This window comes from Agrilus planipennis, unplaced genomic scaffold, assembly GCF_000699045.2.
Source record: "Agrilus planipennis isolate EAB-ADULT unplaced genomic scaffold, Apla_2.0 scaffold102, whole genome shotgun sequence".
NCBI lineage: Eukaryota > Metazoa > Arthropoda > Insecta > Coleoptera > Buprestidae > Agrilus > Agrilus planipennis.
This window is the reverse complement of record NW_020439034.1, coordinates 296,761-309,704: the sequence shown is the minus strand read 5'-3', so window position 1 is coordinate 309,704 and position 12,944 is coordinate 296,761. Positions and strand designations below refer to the sequence as shown.

At 34.9% G+C, this 12,944-nt stretch overlaps 1 protein-coding gene across 1 annotated transcript; it reads left to right on the top strand.

Annotated features, from left to right (window-relative positions):
- The first annotated feature begins 598 nt into the window (after positions 1-598).
- LOC108735143 lies at positions 599-12,340 on the top strand. Its single transcript, XM_025976641.1, has 2 exons — positions 599-917; positions 12,136-12,340. The coding sequence occupies exons 1-2, from the start codon at positions 733-735 to the stop codon at positions 12,323-12,325; spliced, it is 375 nt and encodes a 124-aa protein (XP_025832426.1). The 5' UTR covers positions 599-732; the 3' UTR covers positions 12,326-12,340.
- Positions 12,341-12,944: the final 604 nt, after the last annotated feature.

Below are 12,944 nucleotides of genomic sequence, written 5' to 3'. Positions count from 1 at the left end.
ACTGCAAAGATTAGCTCAGTATATTAGGAAACTCTGGAGGTGCGTGACCAACCAGTCTTAGGATTGACAACTCTAAACTGATGATGGAGATGATTATGATCTTTATAACAAAGAGAAACTCATAAAGTAGGCAGGTAGCATACATTTCTTTTAAGACTTCATGAATGTTGTGAGAAATGGGCTTTTCCTTCATTAGCTGTAAATAAAATTTACTAGAAGAAAATCAATTTTAAATATTGAGTACACCAACATTGTTCTCCTATTTCTAGAAAATTCTGTAGGTAGTCTGTATTTATGTAGGTGTCTTTATTGCTTCCGTCTTATTTATCATCTTTATAAACTTGGTATTGATTTCATTGTTCAGTAGAATTCCATGACTAAGCCTCCTTGCAATCGTTTTTGAATTGCAATAACAATAACAGCCCAAAATAGGAACACAAAATGCATTATTATCCATTAGCCATTATTATTATCCAGAATCCCCAACGTCAAGCTTTTTTAAAATTGCCCACAAAACTTTCAACGCCTACTGTAACTGAATAAGCTTTTGCACACCACGCGTGCGCCTCCCCCCTCTTCAAATCTATATTTAAAATTAACACCAATCGTCTGGCCATCCGTTTGGCCGACATTCCATAGTGAGACGTGGTACGAGCGAGCTGTATTGTAACGATAGTGCGTTATTCATTAGTGTTTCGAAGTGTTTTAAAAGTGCTAAAGTAGTATATTATAATGGCTGAGGGTACCAGACGCGACATACCCATCAAATTGGGAGATTTCAGCGTAATCGATAGTGAATTCAGCAATATTAGGGAGAGATTCGATGCTGAAATGAGGAAAATGGAAGAGGAAATGAGCAAATTCAGGTCTGAGCTCATGAGCAGAGAGGCCAACAATTTTTTCAAAAGCACCACCAGGTATGCACTTAGACTATCTATTGGTCAGCTTTTCCTTAATATTATTGTAGCTAGCTCTTCATTAATATTGGGATTTAAAATTTGGTACATTTTAAAACAGATGTGCTCACTTTTAAAATCGCTGCAAGATACTTTGAGAAGTCAAGGAGGAATAAATCTTGAACTTCAATCATTACAGTAGCTTATTTTTTGTCGTCCAAATTGGCTTCTATACGAGTTTTTGGGACGTTTTAAATTATCATAGATTTCTGATGACTCTCAAGAATAAGATATCTATCTTAAAACATTACGTAATTTTATTTGCAAACGAGATGATTTGTGCAAATATTGCCTTTTTTTATTAAATATGCGCAGGTAAATTTTTGTATGTAGGTAGTACGTGATATTGAAGTAATTTACTTACGCCACCGTTGTTGCAAATATAAACAATGATTCATCTCATATGTTTTTGCTGAACGTTCACAAATTGGCAAATGAATGATATTAAACGTTCTTGCTAAAAGAAACCACTGATTGCAACTGGATTTACTGATTATTGGGACCAATATCTGGGTTCCTGATTCCTTAACTTCAGAAGACGGAGGGGCCTATCGTTTTCGAAAATGTTATCAAGAAGCCCACATTATAATAACTTTCACTACAGACATCGCTATAAATAAACGTTGATAATTGCTTCCACATTTTTTACGTCCTTGATTAATGCTAATTATGGTGACATTCATGGGTAACTTTAGTTGATTTGTCGAATGCATGTTTATTTGCAACACATACACTTATATTCTCTTACAAAGATGACCTCACACCTAAGGTGTATTAGGTTCACCTACGTTCACCTAAATCTGTCTCTTGTTTTTGTTAGAGTAGGTTTCAATTCTATAAAGGTTAAAAGGTGCAAACATGGAAACTTATTTTATAGCACTTTTTTATTTGTCAACAAGTTACTGGCCATGAAATTCTTCTTTGGAACAATAAATTCCATTTCTCATTGCCAAAATGCACTATAATTTGCCCCTAATTTGTTACCAAATCTAAAAATTCAGAGCGTATCTCTAAATAGAAATGGCATAGAGAAATACAGCAAGACCTATAATTTGTCGCTGAAGATGATCTTCCAGTGATAAACAATGATAAACAACTGGAGAGCCGCTAATCAAACACTACTGGTTGTTGGCACTACTCAGAGCGTTTGTTAGTTGGACAACTGGAAGATCGAATAGTGACAAAATGCGTAAAAGTGTCATCTATCGGTGACAAATAATTTCTTTTGCATTATAATGTCTAGTACCAGGCTAATGTCAGGCTGGTATTTCGTTCATCTAGCAATCGACTGAAGCGACAAACTTTTGGATTTGGTAACAACTTAGCCACAAATTACAGATATCGGAAAAATAACTGTCGTGCCAACTTCATATACTGTCGTACATTAGTTTTCGCGATGATTGCCTAAGGTGCAACTTGCAGTTACTAAACTTCCCTTCTATTTGAAATGCTTTAATGTACGGTATGTCTGCTTCCTGTCATTCTATATTTAATTTCCTGTTTGAAATGAAATAGTACAGCGGTTGGTTTAAGAGTTAGCGGACGTTTGGTAGGTTACGGCAATGTTAACTAGAACTGATTTATAAATATCTTTGCATGTAAGCTTCTAAGGAACATTTGTTTCCTCTGGGTATAAAGTTCTTCAAAGGATTTACCATGTTTAATGTTTCTAGTAAAATGATACTGAAAATATGAAGTTAAATGGGGAGGAACATTCACTGTAATCTTTCTGTAAAGAAAACTATTGAAGATTCCTTTAAAAAATTCCGCACTAGGTTTATTTTTATTCTAAATGACGTTCAAATATTTCGTACGTTAGCTCAGGATAGGAAGGAGTGGAGGTGCGTGTCCAACCAGTCTTAGGACTGACGACCTTATGATGATTGAAATAGCAACTTTTGTTTCAACCAATATTAGCTTCTGTTGTGTATTAAAATAATTATATTTATGCATTCTATTTTTCATGTTTGTGAAGATCCAGTAAAATGTAAAAAGTTCCGAAATCAGTTGAAAAGAATATGTGATCTGTTAATATGATATCAAGGTAACAGATTTACAGACTGTATAAAAGTAATTCGTTCACTACAAATTAAAAACAAATTAAACCACAAAATGTGATGTCCATTTGATCATTCTCTGAGCTCGAGATCAAGTGAAAAGAATATTACATTAAGCTAACAGATCGTCCTATTTCTTAGGAGCTATAAGTTCTATAAGAGTAATTCTTTCACTACAAATTAACCACAAAATGTGATGATCATTTGGTCATTATCTGATCCCGAGATCAGATGAAATGATATGATTTCAAACTAGCAGATCATCCGATTTCCTGAGATGAATCGATTAAAAAACCAACTCTTTTACAACAACTGAAGAACAAATTAAACCACAAAATGTGATGTCCATTTGATCATTCTCTGAGCTCGACATCAAGTGAAAAGAATATTAATCAAGTCAAAAAAAACAACTGTCATGTTGTATAATTCATTAGTTAAATCTAAATTGATGTACGGCACACCGATTTGGTCTNTAATATGATATCAAGGTAACAGATTTACAGACTGTATAAAAGTAATTCGTTCACTACAAATTAAAAACAAATTAAACCACAAAATGTGATGTCCATTTGATCATTCTCTGAGCTCGAGATCAAGTGAAAAGAATATTACATTAAGCTAACAGATCGTCCTATTTCTTAGGAGCTATAAGTTCTATAAGAGTAATTCTTTCACTACAAATTAACCACAAAATGTGATGATCATTTGGTCATTATCTGATCCCGAGATCAGATGAAATGATATGATTTCAAACTAGCAGATCATCCGATTTCCTGAGATGAATCGATTAAAAAACCAACTCTTTTACAACAACTGAAGAACAAATTAAACCACAAAATGTAATGTCCATTTGATCATTTTCTGAGTCCGAAATCAAATGAAATGGATATAAAATCAAGTTAGCAGATGATCCGAATTCCTGAGATCTATGAGCTCTACAAAATTATTCTTTCAATACAAATTCAGAATAAGTTGACTACAAAATGTGATGCCCATTTGACCGGTCTCTAAGCCCGAGATCAGACAAAATGGATATGATATTAAGCTAGCAGATCATCCCAATTTCTGGGATGTATAAGTTCTACAAAATCAATTCTTTCACTACAACTTAAGAGCAAAATAAATCACAAAATGTGATGTCCATTTGATCAATCTCTGATCCTGAGATCAGGTGAAATTAAGAACAAATTAAACCACAATATGTAATGTCCATTTAATCCCTGTCTCAGCCCAAGATAAGGTTAGGCAAGGATATCAGTTAGCAGATCATCGGATTTTCTGGGATCTATATCAATTCATCCCCTAATAATTTGTTATAAATTACCAGTATGCCGTGGCCTGGCAGGGTAGTATATCGCACCAGCAGTTTAATTTTAGGCTTTTTGATATGGATCCGTACAAAGATCCTTTGTTTTATTCGACAACTTCGTGTATGATTTATTAAATTTTGTCTAGTTCGTTGCTGTCATAAAATTGTTACGATTGCCATGGTAACTTTTTTAATTCCAGTAAGTAATAAACATTTATAAATACATTTTACGGTCTTCATATCTTTTCATAATATTGCGTAAAATTGCGTTTATATTCCCCTATTCCTGCGTATCAACACCCCTCTTCAATTTACCCCAGAGTTCTAACCTATTCAGGTCAAGGAATTCTGTATTGATTTTCGAATATTCTCAACCTCTTTTTCGGTAAGCATTTCTACCGTCACTGTCGTCTACTTTGTGGTCTATTAAGTTACTTCCATGTTATTGATTTCCTTCCGCTTCTTCGGAAGGATTGGAAATGTTTGCGGCTTTTACGTCTAGCCGTTTGATATAGAATTTTAATGATTTTTCTGCTTACGTAAAAAGTCACTAGTACATTACTTTATAAAGGTGAACGGTTGCATAAAAATTAATTGGGCACGATGTCATGCAGAAGTACAGCTTTCCTTTCTTATATTAATCATCATCAGCAATAAAAATGGTTTTTGAAACTTGCTATTAAAAAATGTGTGTAGGTAGTTACAGGGAGCTGTCCCCAAGTAGGGAAGGGGTCTAGTTGAAGGCAATTCTAAACCATATGTGGATGGGGATTGTTACTTGAGCAACGTGCTTATGTTAAAAAAATATGATTGTTGGTGACCGGTGGATCGAAGATGATTTACGTAGAAATGGATCAATATTTATCACCAACATGCAAAGCCTAGTTGACCTGATGATGGCGCAGTTCCCAAACAAGAATAACTAGCCCCTTCATTAAAAATAACGTTAAAATAGGAATTTCTATGAGAATCATACTGTTTTAGGGGGGAAGTTGTCCAGGAATAAGGCCATAATAGACTATGTGGGGTAGGGGCTGTTTAAAAACGGAGGAAGAGAGTCATATGGTTTATTCACGCCCTCGCCCCCCCTTGAGTAGATATTGCGGGTACAGACTTGGCAACAAATATGAATGTTGAGATCCACTGCTTTGATTCTTATGAGGGCCCTCCAAAATTGTACAGAACTAAGTGCTGTTGTGCCTCCAGTTCTCCTTTGAGATAGGGCTCAAAAAGGATAGGTGCTTATTACATCATTATCATCAAGGGTCGGCAGTTCTAAGACTGGTTTGATACGCACCTCCACTCTTTCCTATCCTGAGCTAATCTTCGCATTTCCATAAAACTAGAACACCCACTTCCTTAACTATTTGTGAACTTGTCTATGTCTATCTCTACTTCTCTTAATTCTTGTTTCTGCTCCTAATATGTTTATGACTAGTCCTTCATGCCTGAGAAGGTGTTTTTTCAACCTACCTCGCCTATTTCCTATTGACTTCCATAGAGTCCTCTGTTCTCCTATTTTTTCTAATGCCTACCTCTTCATTTCTAATCATTTCTATCCACGGTATCCTCATCATTCGCCTGTAACATCATATTTCGAATGCTTCTACGTACACCATCCATGTTTCAGCATCCAGCCTATTACATATGTGACTATTAGTGGTTAATTAACCGAATAGCTATACCTAATAGTTAAATTTCTCTTATATTGTCGTATATCGCTTCGCTGTATGTGCTGAACATGTCTCTCATTATTTTACTTTAGTGGAGTATAGCAGCGCCTTTTATAGAGAAAATAACAGGCCTATTGTTGTACAATTACGTTGCTTGCAGTTATTGTTTCGTTGAATGGAAAGTGCATTTTGAGATAACAGTAGAACTTGTCGAACTACCCATAAAAGCGCTCAAGAATCCGAAAAATTTTAAATGGTTTAGCTTTTATTGCCGCTGTATACTGGGTGTCTAATCAACGTAAAAATTGACAGAAACATAGCGGACCAATAAATTATCTATGTAATTATAAACTAGGGACATATCCATGGGCGACCCAGGGTGAAGCATATCGTGGAACTTGAGGCGTGTGAGATTATATGGTTTCACATTGTAATTTTTAGAAAACTTGAGCTATGTATATATGGAACATGAAATTTGTAATGATGTGACCACCTTTGACCTATGCAAAAAAAGCGATAAAATCCCTGCTGTGTTACATTTTATCTTCTGTTTCAAACGAAAAACAATATTCCTGTTGGTGACAGTCAAACGTGTTATTTTTTTGCACTTGCTTTATTAAATTTACACATTAGTGGTAATTTGATCGTTTCATATGCCGCAAATACATATTATAGGTTACGTCAGTCGTCCTTGACCATTCATTATTGCATGCAAATGAATGCGCTACTTCTCCTGTATCGGAGGAGGCTGTGCCCACATCGCCTTGACGCGAATCACTTGATTCTAGAACGTTCAAACTTCAAACTGTCTTTGGCGTGTGTCTTTTTTTTTTTTCGTAAATGAATAGGCTCGTTGTGTGTAGGTGCATTAAAAAACAAAAATGACGACATTCGCCTTCCTGTTGACCAACTTTTATTACAGCAGTAAAGACAGTAACGGATCTCGTGTGCACTTTGGGATAATCGGAAATATTAATATTCTATTCATTCAAATTGAGTTGTATCATTTCCTTACAGTTCCTGTAGTTGTCATTACAATCATACGATTATAGAAATTACGAACTGGCGCTTACCCGCCTCTAAATACTGTCGTCCGTTGGATTTGTCTCCTAACGTTTCGCTAGCACGTGTGGCGAACTTCTTCAGAGTTCCTTCCGTTTGTGGTACTGGATGTAGGCTACAAGGGCCTCTGAAAAAGCTCGCCATTACTTTTTATTTTTCAAAAGATGATATCGCCTTTTGATGGTTGCATATAATAAAATATCTTCATGCTCGATCTCCAATTTCTCACTAGGTGGTTTCTCTTTATTATTGGATTTTGTTTCCTTTGGAGAATCCTATTGGATCCGCTACTGGCATGGTTAAAAAACACTTGATTATGTATGTATTCACCAGGAGTGTATGTGTAATTGTAGCCATGTTGCTTGGCAACCGTGTCCATTTACAGACCACTATAGGACACGTAACAGCCGATGATGTCATGATACTGAAATAGAAATGGTCGTTTTTGGCGGTGGAATCCATTCAACAGTTTTTGTATTGTTTTAATGACAGAAGCCTGCATGCGCTCATTCAATCTAAAATCCGATACTGTCGTCTCTTCCTTCTTTATGTATAAATTATAACCATATAAGGTAGTATATACCTACACATAAAAAATTACAAAACTTCAGTTCAGACTATTGACCGGTCTAGAAAACATTGAACACTTGGAATTATTTGGAAACAATCAGGGAAGAATATTTGGATCTTTGGGTGCCAGAGATTTGAAAAAAAAAATAAAAAAAATTCTTGTCCACTTACTGTTTTTTTTTTCCTTTAAATTATGGGATTTTAAATATACTGAAATACCTACCTACAAAGAAAACTCAGGATATTCAATAACTCATTATAATCTGACCCCCTGTACATAATTTCTTTACTTTACATAACTGTCGGAAACAGTTTGACCATAGGTTTTAATTCTAATTTTTTTTGTGGAAATAGTTATACATATGTAAATGGTACAGACACAATTTTAATCCTACAGTTAGATGATCGTAATTTATATAAAATAATATGATTAAAAAATTAAATACAAAACCCAATTTGGACTGCATCAGTACTTTCAAAGACAACCAATTAAAATACCTACTTATAATATGTATACACATATTTAATTTGACTCATACCACTAAAAGCTGTTTTTATTATTCAAACTATTTGTAAAATAATATACATTTACCATACTGCGAAAGTATTTTAAATTTCTGGCACTAACATTTTTGACTTGCACTTGTTATGCTTTAGAAAAGAATCTATGCCAAAATGATAAAAAAAACAAGTCGAAAACTTGTTATTTGTAAAAACCTACGCATATGTGTTGTAGCTTCATTTTATTTGATAGAGTTACGTAAGTAGGTACTCGTAATATTTGCTGTTTAAGAGGTGACCAATTCTGCTTGTCCCCCTTGACCTAGGTCACTCAACGAAACTTGAAATGCATATCAAACATGTGCAAGTGAATTTCTTTTTGTACATACAGGTAAAAATACACAGGTTTTGTTTATTTCTGAGTTTTCTATTTTTATATAACGGTTCTTAGCCTTTTGACTAACCAAATTGACAATCTCTTTTCGTATTGTCCTTAGTATTTTGCATATTATTAATGGTTCTTTACAAATACTTAATGCAAGGATCATTAAGGATTGATGGTCAATTTCTAAAGGAGGTCATATAATATCTTTGACATAGTTAATGATTTTTGAACGTTTTTTTTTATTTTAAAAAGACACATCCATATACTGTATGAAAAAATTAACTAACAAATCACATGCGTCCTTAGAGTAATAACCAAATTTAATAACAGATTTATATGACTTAATTTTGGCAGTATCAGCTGTTTGTTTTATGTATTGTCATATTTTATTTACCAACGTACCTAAGCGATTTTGAGAGCCAAAATGTTATTTTAGATTAATTATTTCTGAAAATAATTTGGTTTTTCTGTTGATGGGTATAGCCAAAATACCAAGCAAAAACACTGCCAAATAACTATAATGTAATTGAAGATATAACTTCTTGTTTTGTAATACGTAAATTGCCGAAGTAGATAATTTAATTTCGTCTGTAATTGATCTCATTCATTTGCATTTATTATGTTTGGCTTCCGCGTGGAGATAATCAAATTTTAAATGGTAAATACTCATTTTAATGTGCCTCATAATTAAACGAATTATGCCATTGGTCATTATAAATACATATTACGCTGTTCATTCTCGTGGAATATTTTAGAAGTTTTATCATTTGAAATCAGATTGAACATCAATGACTAGACATCTCGACTTGTTCTATTGAATACAAAACGTTTACGATTGTTATTGTTGTCTTGCGTTTGGTTTTGTTCAGTTTTGGCCCTTCTCCTACCGAGACTGACAATTTGTTTTTCCTCCCTGTAGCTTGTAGGGGGGATGAAGGCCTTTCCCTGCCTAGACCTTTGTTGTGTGTCCCCAGTCCTTATAGCAATTTATTTCTTGATTAGACTGCTGCAGATGCATACAGCAGGTTCTGGCAGAGGTGTTACTTCCTCCTGAAAAGGAATGGCAAACTGGCCTAGTGAAAATGAAAGCCTCCTCTTACTTGAGCGGTTGTAAATGCCACTTCCACTCCTTTCCTTGTTTCTAGGCCCATCCGTGGCCCATAGGTCCCCGTCACAAGGGATAGAAACGTTTTCCGAAAACCAGTTCTCCTTAGAAGAGAAGCTGATACTGTATTTTTTTAAGAGGAAGAGGGTCTTTGTGCGGTTAGGGAGCATCTCAAGGACTTTTTCGATGATCACATCCTTGGAGAGTTCAAAGAGCTTCTCTTCCCCTCTGTACATGTTTCCTATAAAGGGCCTTAATTGTGGCCGCTTTGAGGGTTACACTGAAGGGTTTAGTTCTGAGGAGCATCTCCAGAGCCGCCGTGGGCGTAGACTTTCCCGCCCCGGTGATACTCTTTGGCAGTAGTCCTCTCAATTTCTGAAGCTCCCTGCTAAATACGGAAAGAACAGCCCTGCTTCACCAGACTAACGCATCATAGGTCAGCGTGGGTTTCAGTACCGGCTCAAAGATCCATCTCATGGTAGTCGGTGTAGGCCCTAGTCTCTTCCAACTACCTTTCTGACTTGTCAAAAGGCAGGCTGAGAGCCTCTTGTTTAGGAAATCCAGGTGTTTGTTTTTTTGGGACAGTTTATTGTTTAAAATTACCTCGAGTTCTTCACTGAATTTTGTATCTGGAGTTCCTGTCCATGTTCCCATTTGTATTTCCTTGTGAACACAAAGACTTTTGTCTTTCTCGGATTGATGGAAAGCCCAGAGTCAACGAACCAGGTTCTACAAGGGTGATTGCCCTTTGACGGAAATCCATAATAGTGTCGAGAAAGGGGCCTCAAACGATGATGATTGTGTCAATAGCGTAACCTATCACCTGGAAGCCCTTTCCCGATAGCTCTACTAGGAGCTCATCGACTGCTATGCATCAGATGAGGGGCGATAGGACGCCCCTCTGAAGGAATCCTGAATCCATCCTTCTCCATACACTAGATCGTCTTTTAGTGGTCCTGATGAGTCGATTTCTCAGCGTTTGGTCGATTCACTCAGTTATTAAGGAGGGAATATCGTGCCTGTTTAATGTCGTATTGATTACCCTCTTCGAAGTGTGATTGAAGGATTCTTTAACGTCCATGAGCAAACCCATTACGTATCCTTTTATTGGGGTGGATTGGAGCGACCGGTCCTGTATGCGTGCTGATCCATGTGCAGATTTTTCTCTTTTAAGACTGAAACGATTGTTGAAAGATTCGTTACACGACCAATTATTCCACAGTCGTAATGAGGAAGAAGTAAAGTTGATGGGCCTAAAATCCTTAGCGGAAGTATGACCCCATCTGCCAGCTTTCAAGATAAAAGCCGCATGCTTCTAGCAAAGTTGTAATTACTTTAGAAAAATGTTTAGGTAGAATTTCGAAAATCTACAAATGACTAGCTTTTTATTATACAGCTGTAGTCTCCACTAGGTCCGTTAGGTTTCTTCTACCGTTTACAGTTGGAGTCGCTCAAAATCCTTTTTCAGAAATGATAGAAGTATAAAAAGAACCCATTTGATAATTCATTTTTTAACTTAGCATTGCCATTATTTAAAAAATAAAAGAAGAGAAATAATTCAAAAATGACAAGGCTGACTTATTTTTGAATAAATTATGTGTAGAAGTGTGCCAATTTGTTTCTTGTTGATAGCGAATTTTATGAAGTATTACATTAGAACACGTCGGCACATCATCAGAACTTTAGTTCATTATTTTTTTTTAAATGGCGGACATGACACTTCAACCAACTGTTTTAAAAATTTTTGGTAAATGTCTAGATGATGGCCCCCACCCCCTTCGGGTGGGTGGGATCGAAAGAGGAGGTCTCCCCCACCACTGTACCATAAAAAGTTCGTGGCGGTCTCACAACCATAAAAAGTTATGGGGGTTGAAAGATGATTATTTTGACAATTTTCATACAATATAATTCAAATCAAATTCAATAAAAAAAATATTTTCAAGCGGGTGGAGGTAGGAGATCGAAAGAGGGTGGTCACTTGAACAAAATACGATAACCTAACCTAACCTACCCTATTGTTAAAGATATTTAAATAATGTTTTATATAACTTTCTCAGTATTTTTATGTATTTTTCATTAGTTTTACCTTTGAATATTGTTTAAGAATGACTATATAAATATTTACATGCCTAGAAATCTATAAAAATTGGCATATTTATTAACTTTGAACTCCCATAACTTTTTATGAGGGTAAGACCGCCACGAACTTTTTATGGTACAGTGGTGGGGAGACCTCCTCTTTCGATCCCACAAAGGGGGTGGGGGCCATCATCTAGACCTTTACCAAATTTTTAATTTTTCTGCAATTTATGTTAAGTCTTAACAGTCAAAAAGTATATATTTTTTGCGATTGTTTTAAAAGTGAGTACAAGTATCTTTTGTAAGCGACTAAAAATTAAAATATAGTGTCAGGTAGTTTAAATATGAGATAAGGGAGTGTATTTTATACATTAATTTAGGCTACGCTTACTTAATATAATAAAAAGTAACTGTCTAACTTGCTTTTTAACTTTGCATGTCTTACGAGTATGAAAAGGTCTCGGGAGGAAATTCAACAAAATCCAGCAGGTTTGTAATACATGTTCTATGCACAATAGTAGTACGTACTGTACATTTTCTAGCGGTACTTACTGTACATTTCCTCGAAGCACTATACCATAAAAAAATATATTGCATGTGTCTAATAACTATATGTATAAGCACATAATCGTAAAACGAAAAATATTTCACACTATGCCCAAAATAATCCCAATGTTTTTTATTCTACTTGTTAATTTATTGTTTTGTAAAAGAATGTATAAGTAATGATATTTAAAAGTGATCTCATTTGTTATTTAAATAATTTGTTTTAAGATAAAATTAATGACGGTTTCTTATTGATGTTATTTATAAAAAATGCTAGATATGGATGTTTAAATCTTTTTGCATAGACACCACCAAGTTTTCCAAAATCTAATTGATCACGAATGAAAATTGCTTCCTAATTATTTCATTAGTAAATTTTATGATGAGAATTTTTAAAATTTATTAGATAAGCTAATGGAACTATGAATTCCATTTTTTTACCCTTATTCCATTGCCTAAAAGATCAAAACTATAAAGGGTTTGCAAATATTTTTTTTTCATGTAAAAACATTGATGTTGGTTTTATATCCCAAAAAATATTTACAAACGACTTTTAACTCTGATCTTTAACGTCAAAGAGTCTATTGTGACATCAGTATTATGTCCTTTTTTCAAATCAAAATGGATGCCAGAGTCAAATTAGGTAACTTGTATAGGAATTGTTTGTTGTTGACCTAAGAAAACTATAACATATATATAAT

Coding starts and splice junctions, on each gene's coding strand:
- LOC108735143 (XM_025976641.1), top strand. CDS start 733: ATGGCTGAGGGTACCAGACGCGACATACCCATCAAATTGGGAGATTTC. Junction 918..12,135: donor TTTTTCAAAAGCACCACCAG/GTATGCACTTAG, acceptor TTAACTTTGCAT/GTCTTACGAGTATGAAAAGG.